Here is a 19,594-nt window from a genome sequence, read left to right as displayed (position 1 = left end):
CTGGCTTACATTCATTAACTGTTCAGTATACTTCAGTCTTTCAGGCTTTGTTTTTTAATTTACTTAAAATTTAGTGGTTTCTGAGTGATGGTGGTATTTTCATGGTGTTGGTTTTTGCTGATCTAAGAAGATAATTGTCCTGCACTAGTGAGGTTTCTTTTAAAAAATAAAAATGACAAATTCAGAATTGGAAAAGAATTTAGAGGTGACACACTGGACGTTCTCGTCCAATGTGGAATCTCTTTTATAGCATCCTTGGCAGATTAACACCTAGTTTCTTTCTGAGTAAATTTGGTGAAAGGGAGAAGTGTCCTGTTTAATGAAATTTTTGCTGAGAAACTGCAAATAAATCAGTGCATATTTACTGCATATTGACTCGGTTCCCAGCACTGTGTTCGGTATTATGGGGGATACAAAGTAATTTAAGGCTCCGTCTCTGCCCCAGAGAAGCTTAGGGAGCATTTAGAGAGACAAACGGCTCACTGGGTCGGCCGTCGCACCAGGGCGATCAGCTTGTGTGTTCCTGGCACTGCCGTGTTCTGACAGCACAAAACTTGGTCTTGGCCCTGAAGATGTTTAGACGGTTGCAAAGATGGGCATTTACATGCATCCTTCTAAAACACAAGGTAACTGTTTTGTGTGTGTGTGGGTGGGTGTGCCTGTCTGTTGGTGCTGCAGTGGCTGTAGAGGGGAAGAGCAGCTAGTGTACCTGGGAAAGCAAGGTTCTTGATACTGTGTGTGGGATGCTTTAAATTGTATTCCTACGGGGGAAAGGGTCGTGGTTGTTACAGAGAGAAAGACTTGTGAGGCAAAGTAAAAAGTATTAAACGTCTGCTTGGAGGTGTCTAGCAAACAAGGACTTCCAGCTTTTTAGAGGCATCGGCACTTCCTGTTTCTGAGAACAAGGGAATAAAGGCCTTTGAACATGCACCTGACTTTTCATCATGTGATAGCAAGTTCAAAGCTTTCGCCTTCCTAAGCAGCAAACTATGCTGCCTGGCAATGTTAGGGTCGGCTGTTTTAAAGTGGAGCCGGCATCTCCCTGCTCAAGGTCTGTTAGTCCTAAGAGCTGGTGAGGATCTTTGCACTGATACCTAAAGCTGAGGCTGTGTCACCTTAAGCTCAAGTATGTTAGCTTATGTTTGGGGATGTTGATGTTGACTTTGTAGATGTGGGTGCTGGATACTGGACTCAGAAGTGCCTACTGCATGCTGAGACGACGTGGTACGATGTCCCCATCTGGATCTCCTTTGTGCACCTCATTGTACTGCATTTGATTTTATGTTTTTAGAAATTCTGCAGTATCAGCTGAAAGTCTTTCGTCTAATAAATAAGCTACGAACTATGTCATCATTTTACCTTGTAAGGAAACTCATCTGCTCACTGGAAACACAAAACCTGGGCTGATTTTTATCATTTCAGCTAGGTCAAGTAAATTAAAACGACAAGTTCAATCTTTCCCCAAAAGTTCAAGCAGAAAATATAGGCTCTTCCATGTGATTTGGGGTAAAACACATGACCTTTCTGAGCCAGTTTTATCAAATGAGCAACACTGGCATCATTCCCATTTCCCAGATTTAAAAATAATGATGATAAAGTAGGAATTTGTTATTTTTAGTCTCTATCTATAGAGTGTAAATGCCTTCTCTTCTGGGGCATTTCCACGTGTCATAGATGTTGAGGCTCTGGCAAACAGATCAAGAAAGATCTACGATCAAGGACCAGATGCCCAGTTCTTCCCCCACGACTGTCTGCTTCCCTCTCCCATGTGGTAGCCATGCAGACAGGGGACCAGACCAGGCAAAAGAGCGTGTGATGCAGGCTCAGCTCTGGCCCCACACCTCCCTGTCACCCTCCTGGTGAGCTGGTCTAGAACTAGAGAAGTCACAGGGACTTCCTTGGCCAAGCGCTGGGGACCTACCCACGTAACCTGGACCAGAAGGTGGTGGGAGGGGCACAAGGACCCTTCTCGCCTCTGCGCTTGCACTGTAATCTCTGCCTGCTCAGAGCAGGAAAAGGGGAGCCAGGCAAGAGAGAGACGGGGTGGAGAGGGGTAGGGTGAGACTGACTTTGACTCCCCGTACAGCCAAGAGGAGAGCGTCTGTGAGCGGTCCTCCGCAGGTCTTCCTGGGGCATAATCTGCTCCTGAGAGAGGCAGCTCCAGGCCCAGCCTGTCACATCAGCTTCAGGGAGGAAGAAGACCTCAAAGCGAGGACTCCCAGGAGAAGCTCTAAGGGAGACTCCACGCAAACTAATGCCAAGCGGAGCCTCTGCTTGACCTCTGAACCTTAACCCCTATGAGCACCAAGGTTCAACACTTCTCCTTTAATGTTACCATCTCTTCAAGCCCTCTTTCTCCGAGACAGAAGTCAGGAGGACCCAAGAAGAGTCTTGAGTTCTGCTCAGAGATTGGCCATCTGGATGAGTCAGAAAAAAGAAAAAAATCCGTAACTGAAATCACCTTGTATGGTGAAGATCTGTCTGCCTGGAATGCGCAGAACCAAGGTAGCGGTGCTGCTGGCATCCAGGTGGCTTAACTTCCAAAAAGCATCACACCTGGATTATTACAGTAAACTTCTAAAATAAACAATCTCTTTTTAAAAGATTCTTTTAGTACTTTTCTCTTTGTTTGTCTGGATGATTCCCGTGTTAGAATTCTGTATCCTTGTGCTGCTTGCGCACTGGCGTACAGTCCGGAGGACTTACGTTTCTCTTTGGACTCTCCCGATTTCTGTCGTCACCCTGCTCACAGGTTTATCAGTGCGCTGCAAGGTGTCCAGAGACACGTCAGTTGAATGTAGAACTGAGATTCCAGTCCCTGGGGGTAGCTTCAGAAAGAGCTTTTCTTCCTTACTTCAAGAGCATAATTATAAATATTTCAAATTTTTTAAGCAACCAAAGCCAATTGTCTTGGTTATGAATGATTAACAGTGTATCTGTAATGTTTAGCCATAGTTTTTACATATGCACTGAATTTTTTCATGTCGTTTTGACTTTGAAATAGATGCTTTCCACTTAAGTCTTAAATTGCCATGAATGAGATCACTCATTAGTCCACTTGGCTTTTGGAAAAATGCCGTAAGCAAAGTGAAAACAGTTTGGAATCTCATCCGTGCCCTCGTTTTTGGAAATTTTTTCTTAACTCCTTTTGTGTCCTGGAGACGCTTTCCTCAAAAGAAAACACAGTGTGGATGCAACTAAGATACAGGAGACAAGGAATGAATGCATCCTTGATGGCTGGAAAGTCTCAGGCTAACCAAAGGTCAGAAAAAAAAATGAACGTTTATGAATGTGTGTACGGTCATCCCTGCCCTCGGGAAGTCAGAGACTGCATCTTCACAGCGGTAGGAGAGTCGCCTTTGTTAAGTGGATGTCGAAGTGCAGACACAGTCCTGACATGGGTGTGATGGTTCTTCCCTCACTTAGGGATGAAATGAATGGGTAGAGCCTCTGAATCTGGCACCTTCTCCGTGTGTCTTAAGTGAGTCGGCCCTTCACTCTGGCTTCAGGAATCACTGGGTGAGGTCACTGGCTAGTTTGGAGGATGCGTGGACGAGCTGTTTGGTCTCAGAGGAAGGTAGCTAGGAGGCAGGTGTCTCCAGCTGTGCACGGGCAGCTGACGGGGTCCGTGCTGCCTTTACCTTCCTCCAGGGCGGGGCCGCAGTGTTTATCCACCTCGCGTGTCGTGCGTGCTGCGTACAAGGCAGGGCCAGCAAGGATGGAACTTGCCGTAGGGAGCTTCCTGGTGCAGGAGGTCAATGGCAGGTAAACAGGCTGTGTTTCCATAGGGTCGGTAAGTCGCGCCGTGTTTGCGTGGGTGCTGTGAGAAAACCGCTTCAGTTCTGGTGGTCTGTATGTTTCTGTTCGTCACGGTGACGACTCAGGGAGTGAAGCTCTAGCTTCGAAGTGTTTAATTCTTCTAGCAGACCGGTGCATCTGACGTTCCGCAGGCAGAGAGGTTCCCGATGACGCGTCACCTGGGAAGATCTGCTCGGTGCCTGCTTCCGCGTGCGGACGACCCCTCCGGCACGCGCGCTGCTGTCGCGCCCCACCGCCCGCAGAACGCGGGGGTCCAAGAGCCTAGGGTTTGGCCGCCTGCCCCTCTGATCCCTTAGATTCTCCTCCCGAGGACGTCGACCCCGGGCCTCGGAGCGCCAGGCTGTGATGTTTTTCTTCTCTTTTCCCTGTTGCTATTGAGGAGATGAGCAACCACTGAAAACAGACTTTTTACTCAGCCCCGTGTTTATTAATAAACATCTCAAAACTCGGCAGTTTCCTTCAGACGGCTCAGTCTCTCTCGCCCTCCTCTCTCTGCGTCCAGACTTCCTCTGCACACAGGGTGCTGTTTCCTGACCATCGTGTGAGGTTTAAACACCATCGTTAAGGGAGGGCGCCGCGTGCGCGAGTGCGCAGCAGGCGGGAAGTGAGGCCGCGCCCTGCGGCCGTGCCTTCCCGCCTCCCCTGCAGGCAAGCGCCCGTTTGTGCTGGTGGGAGCGAGGGAGGCGGTGTGTGTGCTCGGGGGCGTCTCGTTCTGTGCTCCAGTGGCGACTGCCCCCAAATACACAAGTGCTGGTCTTGGAGAACAGCACACCCTGTGAATAAGGTGTTGCTAAGAATGGAAGTACCTAACTCTTGCCCCTTTTAGAACCATCTTCCCTGTCCTTTCAGTTACTTTTCTTTCTCAACCAAAGTTTTTTTTGTACTCAGAATATTTTCAGTAGTTAGCCTTGAAACAAAATCTGCGTGCTTAGCATTAGCTCTGTCACTGATGAGCACGCATCGCACGTCCCTCAGGACAGACGCTGTGTCTTCTAGCATCTTGTTTCTGGCAGAACGCGATTAATTAAGTTTGCACATGAGCTGATAGCTTAGTGACATGAAAGCTGATTCCCTTCCCCTGCAGCCCCATCTCTTTTCCCAGGAAGGAATAGTGATGGTCCATCTTTCTAAACTTTTCACTTTTTCTTCCCAAATAAAACCTTTTGCTCCTGTCTCTGGAGCCCACAAGGTCCAGACCTTCCCCTTCCCGCAAAGCTGTCCGAGTCCAGCGTCTTCGAGGCCCAGATGAAGACGTTGCCCCACTCCGTGAGCCCTCCCGGCCCACTCAGCGCCTGAACTCCTTCTGTGTCACCACGTCATTCACGTGGTGGGCGTGCAGCCTGTGTGCACTCCTGTGTGACTTTTCTCATGGCTATTTATGTGTCTCCAACAAAACCGTAAGTGCTTTCAGGACTGCGAACATTGGCTACGCCTCCCTGCCTCTCCTATCTGGTTCGCACGAAGTAGGCAGTCAGTGAGTGTAAGTTAGTCACGGATAATCTGTCCTTAGTACCTCTGAACAAGCCCTGGGGGGTAGGTCTTTGGGGTCTGCTTCTTACTAGGTCATTCTTAGATCAACAGAGATAACTTGTTTTGCTCTTACCAGATTGGGGGCAAACCAGGATGGTCAGCTTCAGGGCACAGCCTTTTGCAGTGGTTGTATTTGAATCTGTGCAGCGGGGGGAGGGGAAAGGATAAAGCTAATCGCCTGCATGTTGGCCCACCCGCCCCGCTGCGGCTCTAGTCTGCCTGTGTGTGTCACACTCGCCAGAACCAAGCTAAAGCACCATCTTCTGAAAGAGCAGGTCACCATCTAAAGAACGCACGTCGACATCATTGGAATGAGGCCTGCTGTCCTATCATACGCAGCTACGTTTCTCACTTCTTGCAGTGATAACCTAGTCGTAACTGTGGCGTAATTGTTGAGGTTACAGGAAAACAACTGCTCTTGTATGCAGTTGGGAGGGTGCAAGAGAAACGCAGCCTTTCCTCGGCAGGGGGACTTTTTGGCGTCACAGGTGTGCCTTGCTCGGCTTTACCCCGGCGATGCTGATTCTTCATGATGGTAGACTTGAGACTGATTTTTGTATTACAACACACTGTCTGTCTCTTCTGAAAAGATAGTGAAGCAAGAGTTACACTTGAAAACACTCCCTCTGTTCAACGCGCACAGTCATGATAAAGCATAAAAAGAGATAACAAAACGCATACGTGGGCTCGAAACAAGATAAACACTTGTGTGGAGCCCAAACGGAATACTGAGGGGGCTGAAGCAGCCGCCGGGCTCTCGTCCAAATGCAGGCAGTAGCGGCCAGGAGCTCAGCTCCTGCCAGGAAAGGAACTGAAAATGCTCCAAGAAAGATAAGAGACTGGAGCCTGGTCACTGTTTGTAGCCAAAAGCCCTGGCTCCCAAAAGGAAGCTAAAAAGAATGGCGGTTAGCCGGTGCTTCAGAGGAAACCGTTCACCTGGGGTGCCTCCCACCCAGGAACTGAGCCGCCTGCCCACGTCCCCCTGACTGGATCTGCGAGGGCCTGACGTGGCAGTGGAACATCAGAGCATCGTGCTGAGTCCTGATGGTGGACCGGGGGCTGGGGGTTGGGTGCAGGAAGCCACAAAAGGGCGCGTGTGAGAAAACAGCCTCCTCAGAATAAGCCTGCCACCCAGAGCACACGAGGAACACCAGGCTGAGAAAGTCTCTGAGCAGCACTGGCAGCTGGGACCCCGATGCACTCAGCTCGAGACAAAACAGACTTTAGAACCAACCATGAAGTTAAAATAAGTGTGCTTATTAGACTGGTCAAAGTGTAAGGACAAAACATAAAAAAGGAGGCAGATCTGATAGAAGAGCAAATGGATATAAAAATTCTCTACGTCGTGGAAATAAGAAAAGGCGCTGAATTTAGAAACGCCAACATGTAGAGAAACAAGACTGCGCTCAGCTGCGGGCAGAGTGATGGGCTAGATGAGGGCTCTGAGTTACCCAGAGCCCAGCACACGGGGAGACGGGGTGACGCAGCACCGTGGCCCAGGGGACCCGCTGCGAGACGGTGATGTGCATGCAGTAGGAGGAATGGCAGGAAAAAAATGGAAGAAGTGATGAAGTAATTCTTCAATTATTTTAAGAGATTTTGCTACAATTTTCCAAAACTGAAGCCAGTCAAGTCCTTGACCACTGACATTGAGCAGTGTTAATCTTCATCCATTTAAAATTAAAGTGAAATTGTAGAAGGTCTGGAATTAAAGCTAAAATCTTAAAAGCTGTTGTCGAGAAAGATAGATTGCCCACTGAAGAACAAATGCAAGATGACAGCAGCCTTCTCATCAGCAAGAAAAGGCCAGAAGATGGGACAATGTTTTCAAGTGCCGAAGGGGAATGCCTGTCGACACAGAACTGTGCAATTGACTAAACTCTTATTCAAGAACATAAAGCAATATAGACACACTCAGACATGTGCGGTGCCTGGATTTTCATCCGTAGACCCTTACCAAAAGAACTATTAAGGGATATACTTTAACCAGAAGGAAAAGGAACCCCGGGGAAGATAAAGGGTCTAAAAAAATCAGTGAGCACATGATTTAATAAATATGTAAATAATCGCAATCAAATAGATTACGTTTTTAAAATTGTGTGTTTCAAAATTTTATCAATGCAACAGAAGGCAGGATGGGGGACGAAAAGGCATATATAAAAATTAAAGATACGGAAAGAAATCCAAATGGCAGTAAATATCCAAGTATGAATGAGGTGAACAAAGTAAGACGAGATTAAATTCACTTGTAAGAAGAAAGCGATGATTAGTCTGGATTTTTTTTAATCCATTAAACAGGCACCTAAAAAATAAAACAAAATCACAGACAAAGGTACAAAATAGAGATTAAAGAATGATATAAAAAAAAGCAGAAAAAAGTCTGGTAGAGCACTGTTAGTATTAGGCAACATTCAGCCCTCCCCTCTTCAAGAACATACTCTTTATCAAAACAAGATACACGTTTGAGTTTTAAAACATACAGAAGTTCTTGTCACTACCACACAGGATCCAAAGAGTCCCAGCACCCCAGGGAATGCCCGGGGCTCAGCCTTTGCAGTGAGCCTCTGGCAGCCACCCATGTGCCCTCTGGACGGGTGTACAGAATGCCACGTAAAACCAGGCAGCATGTAATTTTTTGAGACTGGCACTGATTTTAATTTGAAAAATTGCTTAAATGCACATATCAGCATCGGAGTGTTTTTAATACATCGTAGTACATCCGCACTGTGTAATTCTGGGGTCTCCAGAATGGAGTAAGTCCCTGTGTGCCGACGTGTGAGGCCTCCAAGACGCACCGCGAGAGCGGAAGCGCGAGGCACGAGGACAGCCCGGGCGGTAAGGTGCCGTGTGTGGCCGTGCGCGTCGGCGGGCGTGCGCAGAGGCGCCTGCGGAGGAGTCCGCTCCGCGCTGACCAGCGCCTGCTGCGGGCTGGCGTGGGGGCAGAAGGGGGAAGGGAGGATCTCCCCTCTGTGTTAAAAACTAGTGTTTTGTTTTTTTAAAAAAAAAGATTTATAATAACAAAAAATAAAATGCTTAGGCTTAACAATAAATAACAAAAAACCTATGTGAGGAAAGCTAGAAAGCAGCCTTAGAGACACAAACGGAGATGTGCACAAGTGGACACGCCACGGGGAGGAGGAGCCAGCACCGCAAAGACGTCGGTGCTCCTCAGATTAGCTCATGGGTGTAATGCCATCCCAGTAAAAGTGCCACCGAGCTGCTGTTGTTGCTGCTGCTGTTTTCCTGGATCTAGACCATAAAGCTGATTGCAAAGTTCGCTGTGAAAGGCAGGCGTGAATTTGAGCACTTACAACACTCATGACTGACTGAGTTGTCGTCCTCTTGTGCTTGACCTTGAGAGTTTGCTGCTCGTGGTGTCACTGGGACTGCAGAGCACGTGGGGCTCCGTGCCCTGCGCCGCCCCATCGGTGATGGTTGTGTCTCCCGCGTGCAACGGGCAAGCTGGCCCTTGTTTGTGTGGCTCTACCTTTGTTATTTCAGACAGTTTCTCTGAAGCTCAGTGGTCTGCTTTGCTCTGGATCTGCCTTGCTTTGTTTTAACCTCAGCGTTTCGGTGTCACTCATGCAAACGTGTTACCACAGGTCCCTGCTGCTTCCACTGCGGTGCTTTTCTGGAAACTGCCTAAATTAAGTAGATCTTATTTTTACATTATGCTAATGAGTATCATGATTCTAACAAAGGAACGGATAATAAAATAACCCCCATCAAAGGTATATCATACAATCAAAGGTGTAGATGAAGATTAATGATTTAAAATAATGAGAATTACTGTTAAAAGGCCCTAATTTTGCACTGACCATGCAAGGTATTTCAGTATGCTGCGAAAAAGTGTGCACATACTCCACTTAAAAATGCAACTCCTTGCTGGTATAAATTTGACAATTATAGTTTGAAATATTTAATGTCTGTAGATCTGATCAGCATTTCAGGGCATAGTTTAGATGGGCTGTTTCCTGTTTTAGGGAGGGCTGAATTTTACTTTGTTTCTCTTGAAAACATACCCCCCACCATAGAAAGTAAAGGCAAGAAATTCAGTTTATTTCATTGACCTAGGAATTTTAAAAGCTGAATTCCTTTTTTTCCCCTAAAAACAGCTGTCATCTTAAAATAATTTGCAAATGATAGTTCATCAATCCAAGTTTTAGTGAGGCCATCTCCCTAGTGCCTGCAGCGCTCGCGTTTCTTTTGCAGAAACATTACCTAGAAAGTATGACAGCCATGGAACGATTTTACATGTATGTGTTTATTCCTCCAGGAACTTTGCTGACAAAGTCTTGAGGAGCATCTTACATATTTTTGTTACCTGGATGTCAGCTGCGCCTTGAGACCTAGAAGGTCTTGGGTCAGTCGCAGCCCGTGGCCTCTCCGAGTGGCCTCCCTGAGCCCCGGCAGACTCATGGGAGAGGCCTCACGGCCCCAGCTCCTGCTTCCATGGAAACAGCTGAGCTTAACGGATTTTCAGTGTCTCAGACAAACTCTCCTTGTCTGTACAGTTTTGACCCAAGCATGAAATTTGGTCCCTTTTTGCTGTGATTTCTACAAAATTCATTCATAAAATGTGTGTGTGTGTGTGTGTGTGGCAGATTCTAGCAAAGGTTTGGGGAAGAGTGAAAGGTACTTACAACTCAAAGTGGAAACATGAGTGTGTCCTGCAGCCTCCTCACGTGTGCCTTGACCCGCTTCGGATGAGTCTGGCCCCTCTCTGCTCTGCTGACCCCGCCCTTCCCACCACGCCCGCCCCTCCCCGGGATGGTTGGTGGTTCAGCCGGCTTTGTTTGCCCGACTTCACCTGCCCTTTGTCCTCAATGACTCCTTCTTCAGTGCCCCCTCCTCCTCGTTCCCAAGCTAACTTAGATATTTTCCTCAGTGGAGATGATTTCATCCAAGACTTAGCCCCAAAGCCACTTTTAGGACAGTAACTTTCTCGCCTTATAATATTTTGGATCAGATTCTCTTGTTCATCTTGCTTTTTAAATTCTTGTCTCTACCCCCTACCACCGTTTCTTGCCCCTCTTTCTTGCCCTCCCCCTACACAAACACGCCATGTAACTCTAGTCTCAAAACTTCTTCCTCCAAAGGCAGTCTGAGGGTTGCCCCTGAAGAAGACGGACCTCCTCCACATGGTGACATGAGAGTGAGTGTGCATGTGCTGGTGGTGATGGTCTGGGCCTCGGAGCCTGAGCCCAGAGCGGAACGGGGGCAGGTTCCCCCGCTCTCACCCTCAGCACCCGCTCTCAGTCCGGCACCAGCTGCCTGGAACCATGGCTCCTTTGAAATTTGTTTTGCAGCCTTTCTTTAAGGCGTGTTTTGTACTCTCATCTTTAAATTGGGGGTAAACATAGAAAGAAGTGAGGCATTGGTTTCACAGGGAACTATATGCGATATCTTGTAATAATATTTAGTGGAAAAGAATATGAAACAAACCTATGTGTGTATATGCGTGACTGGGACTTTGTGCTGCACACCAGAAATGGACACGTTGTAACTGACTGCACTTCAGTCAAAAAGAGAAGAAGTGGGGTATAGGGTTAATTAGAGCAGCTTCTCAAAAGAGCAGAAGAGGTGAAACAGAAACTTAAGTTCTTATAGGCTGCTAGTTACAAAGATACCACAAAAGTACTCTTTGCCCTTCTCTTTTTTTGAAGGAAGCCTGTCTGCCTTCCTTCTTTCTGCCTTCTTGCTCTTTTTCACTCTACCTTTGAAAACACTGTTGCTTCTCCCCGTTTTGCTGCATGTTGCAGCGATCAGAAATAGGGTTTCTATTAACCACGGGGGGTAACTTCCTTCCTCTCCTGTGGCTGTTTTGCCGTGTAAGTCGTCACACTCTTTACTGCTAGACTCCACAGCCTTCCTTCTTCCTTTCCGTAGTCCTGGACTGACCACCTGCCGTCACATCCCTTGGGAATTCTGCTCTGAGCGGTGTCTCTGCAGGCATCTTACTGTGATTTGCCCTCCTGGCAGCAGAAGCAGCTACTGTTCCTCTGACGAAATTCCATTATCTTTTTCTGCTCTGCGCTCATTTCTGAGTAGTTAACAGTTTCCAGAAGATAGAGTATTCTCTTTACCCTCCAGAGATTTAAATAGGCACATTTTAAAAATTGCGTCTCCATGAAGATTGAAGGAGAAATGTGGCATCAGAAGGCTGCAAGGAGCTTCTGGAGATCGTCTCTGTGTCGCCCTCCTGCACTGGGCTGCTCTCCTGAAGCCGTCGCAGCAGAAGTGTGGAGAAATGAGGAGACTGTGTAGAGGGGTGGAGATAGGCTAGTCTGCGCTGCTGTTTCCTGACTGTGAACTCGGGCAAGGTACTGAGCGTCTCTGAGCCTTCGTCGGGTCCTTTTGTAGAACGGGGAGAAAATGACCCACCTCTCTAGCATGGCCGATGCTAGTATGCTAGCCAGTCGGGTGCCTTGTGCAGAATACAGAAAGGCATCCCACAGGGTGCAGCTGCAGGGGGAGCGCAGCAGGGTTCCAGCCCACACTTGCTCCTTGGCTGGGCTCCCTGGCAGCAGCCAAGCCCCAGAGGTTCATCTTCCCCCCTGAGGAGCAAGCCTGGGGAAGGGCTGGGGGCGGGGGCTGGGCAGTCATGGGGCCACCTGGGTGCTTGGCAGGGATTTAGCACCGTCAGAAGGTGCTGATCTTGCTTTCACACCAAGGCCTCTCTGTTTTCATCACACCATTAACCATGTCGTATTAGGGCCCTAGCTCTAAGGTGTCACTCCTGGAGAAGACGCTCAGGGAAGCATTCCTTCCCATGCTGGTCTCTAGCACCCACCTTCTGTCTACTTCACAGATTACTGAAGCATTAAATGAGAACATGAGTGGGACAGTGTCTAAAACATGACCCCAAGTACCGAATTTCTCGTTTTCCCTCTTTGGTGTTTCTTCAGGGCAGTCTGACACTTGTGTAGCCTTTCTCCCACTGTGTTCTATTCCAGGGGTTTCCAAGGCAGAGTGTTTGGCCCCCAAGAAATGAGAAGGATGCCCCACTGAGAGATGAGATTAAAGTGAAAACTTTCATTTATGTTTATTTTCAACTTAAGGAGAGAAGAATTAAGCTTTCTAGTATCTAACACATGGATTGGCAATACTTTGTGGGTATAATTACAAGTAGACATACCCATGCCCACAAATGTGGACGTGTTTACCGTTTTTGCTGATACAGGTAAGTGATAAGAGTGTTTGAAGACGTTCTCAGCTGTTCTCACGCTGCTGTAGCCACCAAACCCTCTGAATGCAATCACGTTTGGTATTCTTTTGATTTACATAGCAAGCAGTCGCCCCTGCTTTACCTTCCAGGGTGGAGCTTTTATAAATCTTTACAGGCGAAACTTTGTCTGTTCCCCTCACCTCATGCTTTCACTGTTATCGTCACGGGATGTGGGGAGAGATGAGCTTTTCACCTAAAACACATATAATTTACATAAGGTAATTTGTTGCTTAGGATAAGGTAAAATTGAGATCTTTTTGTTTATCCTAGAAATTGAGTAAAGTAAAATAAGTATGTGGGTGCTGGGTCCAGGTGGCCTTGGCTAGATGACATTAAACAAGGTGCTTAACTTTTCTGTGCCTTGGTCTCCTTATCTGTGAAACTGGAATAAGGATAAGGTGACTGTTAAAACAACGCCATGGCATTGCTGGAACAGGGCTGCATCTTACGCACAACAGGAAGTTTGTCGCCGTCCCCACTGTGGTCGCATCCCCAACTCCATCCCTAGGAAGGGCATGGCACACACCCAGACCCCTGCAGCTCTGAGCTGGAAGGGCTGGTGTCAGTTCTGGGTTCACGCATGTTCTCGGCAAGTGTGTGCAGCTGGTCTCCAACGTGTCGGACACTCTGCGAAGTGCTGTGTGCTCCTCTGCACTGTCAAACCTTGTACCTCTCTCTGGGGGCTTGGGGTCACGTTCCCCTGCCGTAGCAGGCGACATGGTGGTGGATTCAGCTTCCACTTCCGGAATCTACATAAAGGGCTCTGCCGTTGCAAAATCACCAAACACTGTGGATTTTAGCCATTTGACATTTTAAGGTACAGACAGACCCCCCTGCATTACTAAGTCCAACTTCCTGCTGTCAGCTTCTTGGTCATTGTTCCTCCTCTGAGCTGTTTGCTCAGATAATCCCACTTAGGAGGTCTTCTTCCTGGAGAGACTCCTCCGGGTTGATTCAAGGTGTGTCTCGCCTCGTCCCACCTCTTCCTCAGAAGGGGTGCCTCCTTCGTGCCCAGACTGCACTCGTGTGAGGCTGCTGGGCGCTCCTAGGGCTTAATATGCTTCTCAAAAAATTGAAGCATTGGTAAAGAGAAGTTAATGTAATATTTTGTGGGAAAAGCAACAAGTTTAGATAATTATTTTACTATTGGACATGTCTGTATTCTTTCACTTCCCTGTGAAGAAATAGTTTTTACAAAAGCTTAGTAAATTCCCATTATATTAAAGCCCGTCACATTCACCTACGCCTGTCCAGGAGATGGGCAGAAAGAAAAGCGGAAATGATAAACACAGGCGTTTCTCCCAGATCCCCTCTTTGCAGCGCTCTCACTCCCCACACACGAGCCAATAAGGCCTCGGGAGCCACCCAGCGTGAGAGCACGGCTGGCAGAGGAGGCGCTTCCCTGCCCAGAAGCTGGTTCTCCCAGGCGCCCTCGTGAGAGAAGAAACGCAAATTTTCAAAAATACGTGAATGTCCTTTCAATATTAATTTTGTTGTGAGTTGTTCTATGTCCTAACGGAACTGCTGTGTTTTGTGTCACGACTGAGACACGATGAACAGAGACGTGTGTCTCGTCTCCCCAGCGCGTGGGCTGGGAAGTGGACTCTTGGTGCTGGGGCTGAACGCGGTGCCCTCCAGGCCAAGGAAATGGACGTTTGTTAGCTGTTATTCCTGCTCTCTTCATGCTAATGACATTATGAAAGCTCTCTGAGTAATACAATTTGAAAAAATGATTTCTGTGTTTCAGGTCATGCAAGACAAGATAATCTGCCTTCCGAAAAGAGTTCAGCCTTCTCAGAACCACTCTTCTGTTTCAAATGTCTCTCAAGCCGTGGCCAGTACCATCCCACTGCCTCCACCGAAACCGTCTCCTACTAACCCGGTCACAGTGGAAATGAAAGGCCTGAAGACAGACCTGGACCTTCAGCAGTACAGCTTCATCAACCAGATGTGCTACGAGCGAGCCCTCCACTGGTATGCCAAGTACTTCCCTTACCTCGTCCTCATCCACACACTGGTCTTCATGCTCTGCAGCAACTTTTGGTTCAAATTCCCTGGCTCCAGCTCCAAAATCGAGCACTTCATCTCCATCCTGGGGAAGTGTTTTGACTCTCCCTGGACCACACGGGCTTTATCTGAAGTGTCCGGGGAGGACTCCGAAGAAAAGGACAACAGGAAGAACAACGTGAGCAGGTCCAACACCACCCAGTCCGGCCCGGAAGGCAGCCTGGTCACCTCCCAGTCCCTGAAGTCCATTCCTGAGAAGTTTGTGGTCGACAAGTCCACGGCGGGGGCTCTCGATAAGAAGGAGGGTGAGCAAGCCAAGGCCTTATTTGAGAAGGTGAAGAAGTTCAGGCTGCACGTGGAAGAAGGTGACATACTCTACGCAATGTATGTTCGCCAGATGGTACTTAAGGTTATAAAATTCCTAATCATCATTGCATATAACAGCGCCCTGGTCTCCAAAGTCCAGTTCACAGTGGACTGTAATGTTGACATTCAAGACATGACCGGATACAAAAACTTCTCTTGCAACCACACCATGGCCCACCTGTTCTCAAAGCTCTCCTTCTGCTACCTGTGCTTCGTAAGCATCTATGGACTGACGTGCCTGTATACCTTGTACTGGCTGTTCTACCGTTCCCTGAGGGAGTACTCGTTTGAGTACGTCCGGCAGGAGACTGGAATCGACGACATTCCAGATGTGAAAAATGACTTTGCTTTTATGCTTCATATGATAGATCAGTATGACCCTCTGTATTCCAAGAGATTTGCAGTGTTCCTGTCTGAAGTGAGCGAAAACAAACTGAAGCAGCTGAACTTGAATAACGAGTGGACTCCTGATAAACTGAGGCAGAAGCTGCAGACGAACGCCCATAACCGCCTGGAACTGCCTCTCATCATGCTCTCTGGCCTTCCAGACACTGTTTTTGAAATCACAGAGTTGCAGTCTCTGAAACTTGAAATCATTAAGAACGTGATGATACCAGCCACCATTGCTCAGCTCGACAACCTCCAGGAGCTCTCTCTGCACCAGTGCTCGGTCAAGATCCACAGCGCGGCACTCTCTTTCCTGAAGGAAAACCTCAAGGTCTTGAGCGTCAAGTTTGATGATATGCGGGAGCTGCCCCCCTGGATGTACGGACTCCGGAACCTGGAGGAGCTCTACCTGGTTGGCTCGCTAAGTCACGATATTTCCAGAAATGTTACCCTTGAGTCTCTGCGGGATCTCAAAAGCCTTAAAATTCTCTCCATCAAAAGCAACGTTTCCAAAATCCCGCAGGCAGTGGTGGATGTTTCCAGCCATCTCCAGAAGATGTGCATTCACAACGACGGCACCAAGCTGGTGATGCTCAACAATCTGAAGAAGATGACCAACCTGACCGAGCTGGAGCTGGTCCACTGCGACCTGGAGCGCATTCCTCACGCCGTGTTCAGCCTGCTCAGCCTCCAGGAGTTGGACCTCAAGGAAAATAATCTGAAATCTATAGAAGAGATCGTTAGCTTCCAGCACTTGCGAAAGCTGACCGTGCTCAAGCTGTGGCACAACAGCATCGCCTACATCCCAGAGCACATAAAGAAGCTCACCAGCCTGGAGCGCCTGTCCTTCAGCCACAACAAGATAGAGGTGCTGCCTTCCCACCTCTTCCTGTGCAACAAAATCCGATACCTGGACTTGTCCTACAACGACATTCGATTTATCCCACCTGAAATCGGAGTTCTGCAAAGTTTACAGTATTTCTCCATCACTTGTAACAAAGTGGAGAGCCTGCCAGATGAACTCTACTTCTGTAAGAAACTGAAAACTCTGAAGATTGGGAAAAACAGCCTATCAGTACTTTCCCCGAAAATTGGAAATTTACAATTTCTTTCCTACTTAGATGTTAAAGGCAATCACTTTGAAATCCTCCCTCCCGAACTGGGTGACTGCCGGGCTCTGAAGCGAGCTGGCTTAGTTGTAGAAGATGCTCTGTTTGAAACCCTGCCTTCTGATGTCCGCGAGCAGATGAAAACGGAGTAACTTATTTTTGTTTAAAGTTGGGCTGAAACACGCTTCTACCAAATACAGTGTAAATAATTAGGTAATCTTAATGCCTTTCCTACTTTTTTTCTTTTTCACACAAAACAAAATGTGCACAAAGAATGAGTAAGGAGTATGTATTTTTTAATAAAAATTTAATTGTATTTTTTCAAAATTAATATTTTAAAGTTTTATTTGTCCTGGAACCTAATGTATCTATTATTGTTTTCTACTGACAAAAACATGGTTCCATCTGTTTTTTGTTTTGTTTTGTTTTGTTTTTGTTTGGTTTGTTTTGGGGTTTTTTTTCGTTGTTTTTTTTCCCCCCAGTTCATTCTTGTGAAAGGGAGGGAATTTTAGTTGCATGCTTTCTGGTGTTTCTTAAATAGATGAAGATATTTTGCCAAGGTCGTATTTAGCTTGTTTACATCTCTACAAGGTCCTTATTGTTGGTTTTCATTGTATGTGAACCAAGGAATCTGTGCTAGTTATTTTAATACCAGCTGCCTTCTCCATCAGCCAAGTCCTTCATGCTACAGAAAACTCTTCTCTGGAGTGTAAATTCACGTAAGTGCATTGCCATAGACGCTTCACATTTTCTCCTTGCCTCCAACAGAACCCTAAGTTATATTCTTTCATAAACCTAACAGGCAAGAATTTTTGTGAGTAAAGACAATAATCTTCCAAGGTCAAATGCTTGAATTGGTCATTTATAATTTAAATGATTTAATTTTTACCAACATTTTTAAAATATCATTTAAAAATGAAATACAGAGATTCCTCCCCTTTAATACCAACATTGCTATGCAGTACTGGTGAGCAACCTTAGAGAAGCTAGATTTATTTTAATTAAAATAGGTAATTAAATTTAAAAATCATAGAATTAGAAGCCTGGTTTTTTTAGTAATTTAATCATCTTTGATATCTTGATATGTGAATACATCTGATGGAAAAAAAAATGCACTACTGAAGCACTCTGTTACAGAGTTGATGCACTCCAGCCAGGCTGACCGACCCTCTGGGCAGTGCAGCTGTGGGGAGCTGTTCAAATTCTGCCTGTTACATGAAACGATCCATGTATGTGTATGTATGTTAACCAGTCTCCCTCAAGCCTGCCCTTCCTGCAAATGCTAGTGTTGCAGGCACAGAAACTGCTCTCTTTGGCATCAAATAAGCATATCTCATCTGAAATGATTTTGTTACTTTTTTTTCCAAGTGTGAATAACTTGCTAAGCAGATATCACTTAGAAATAGTCTTTGCCTGGTGTCAGCAGAGCTTTCATTTATCTTTGGACTTAAAAATCCAACATAGTATGGGTTTGGGGCAAAATTTTTCACTGACTGCTAAACAGTATAGAATGGGAACATGAAAACACTATTTGTGCTCTCAGCCTGGGACAGGTCCCACCTAAATGGGAACTTTGTTTCATTCTCCAGCTTTGCACTGAGTGTTTCTGAAACCCTGGTCTGAGCTAAGGGACTTCTGCGACTTAGTGAAAGGCAGTAGGAAGATGGTTTGGGGTTTAAAAATGCTGCTTCTAAAATTTACTCCTTGACCCTGGTGACTTTGCTTAATGCTACTTTGAGTCATTCACGGAACACAGCTATGGGAACTACTCAGCAGATACAGGTACCTCAGCTGTGTTTTAAATATTATGATACATCATGGAGTAAAGGATTAGGGGAAGAGATGCTTTTCGTTTATTTAATAATTGAATCATGTAGACCAAGGTGCTTTGCTGTTTCTGCTCTGTGTTCAAGTATTAGAATGGTGATTTTATAAAGCTGGTTTCTTTCCACCTGGAATTGAAACAATATGTTTAGAATAGTGACATGGTTATATTTCTTGTAGGATAAAATATTCAATTCTAGAATGTTGTTAGGATCCTGATTATAAACAATGTGTTGTACTTAGAACCTGTTTTAAGCAAACAAAATACCCTACAAGATTGTGCGTGGCTGGGCACGACAAGGCTGCATACCCCCCTGTTCAAAGGTGAACTTTGATAACTACTGGTGAAACACTGGGTGCACTGTTTTTCTGGTGAAAATTTATAGTTATTTTCTATATCACCCTTTAAAGGGGATCTATTCAGGTTAAAAATCATATTTATGCTGAAGTCTCTATCTGGTATTAACTCATAATCTCACATGGGTTCCTAACTGAAGTAAATCGCTAATAATTAGTCTTTGTGACAGTTTGCTCGAAATGCCAAAAGAATTTGATTTGCTTTCTTAATGATTTCACAGGCTCTAACCTAAGTTCTAAATAACATCCAGTCAATCAGTATAAGTTCTATGACTTTAGTTTTAACTAGGAAAAAAAAATGCATAGATGTTTCTATTAGATTTTATAAAAATTCAAAGTGCTCAAACTTCATCTTGAGTCTAAATTTTCTGACTCTGGCCCTTTTTAATATTGTCTATTTTTGTTCACATTCTTAAGTAAAAAGCATTTAATTACTATTTAGCCTTTAAATGGGAAACTCAGGTAAATGAACTGCTGACTTTTCTAAAGTCCTTCAGTGAATCAACTCAGTGTTCAAAGGGGTATTTACCTAATCCCTTTCGTATTTTACAAGTGCTCTTGCTAAAAAGGAACAACTAGCTCTATTTCTCCAGCTTCTGCAGACTTCATGAGAAGCTGCTCGTGTGCATATAAAGGCATCCATCATATGCACCGTTAAACCCTGTGGCTACTGGACACCGACACCCAGGATGAGTGTGCTTTTGGGTCAGTGTTAATGGTTAAGTGTAGAACAGACAACTGTTTGGTGATGATCTGGCTGAAATAGAGTGTCTACATATATCCCAGTGGAACTCGCCCGAGAAGAGCACGCCTCAGGAAGCCAGCTATGGGGTGGCTTTTCATTTTGTTTTGTTCTTGACACGGCACTTTTAATGTGAGAGTTCTTGGTGCAGTAAACCCTGACCCTTGCACTGGTAAAGTCCCTGGTTGCTCCCCGCCTTTCCCCTGCCCTCGGTGCCCCAGGCGC

General features: G+C 46.2%; 1 protein-coding gene across 2 annotated transcripts in view; it reads left to right on the top strand.

The window, feature by feature from the left end:
* LRRC8C (leucine rich repeat containing 8 VRAC subunit C) overlaps positions 1 to 16,777 on the top strand; it is a 63,573-nt gene extending 46,796 nt beyond the window's left edge. For both annotated transcript variants that reach the window (XM_072968282.1, XM_072968283.1), the window contains one exon: positions 14,325 to 16,777. In XM_072968282.1, the coding sequence (XP_072824383.1) occupies positions 14,325 to 16,598 (2,274 nt within the window). In that variant the 3' untranslated portion in view covers positions 16,599 to 16,777. The remainder of the gene's footprint in view (positions 1 to 14,324) is intronic.
* Positions 16,778 to 19,594: the final 2,817 nt, after the last annotated feature.

Source organism: Vicugna pacos, chromosome 9, assembly GCF_048564905.1.
Source record: "Vicugna pacos chromosome 9, VicPac4, whole genome shotgun sequence".
Classification (NCBI taxonomy): Eukaryota; Metazoa; Chordata; class Mammalia; order Artiodactyla; family Camelidae; genus Vicugna; species Vicugna pacos.
The sequence above is the reverse complement of the archived record's forward strand: the minus strand, read 5'-3'. Positions and strand labels throughout refer to the sequence as shown.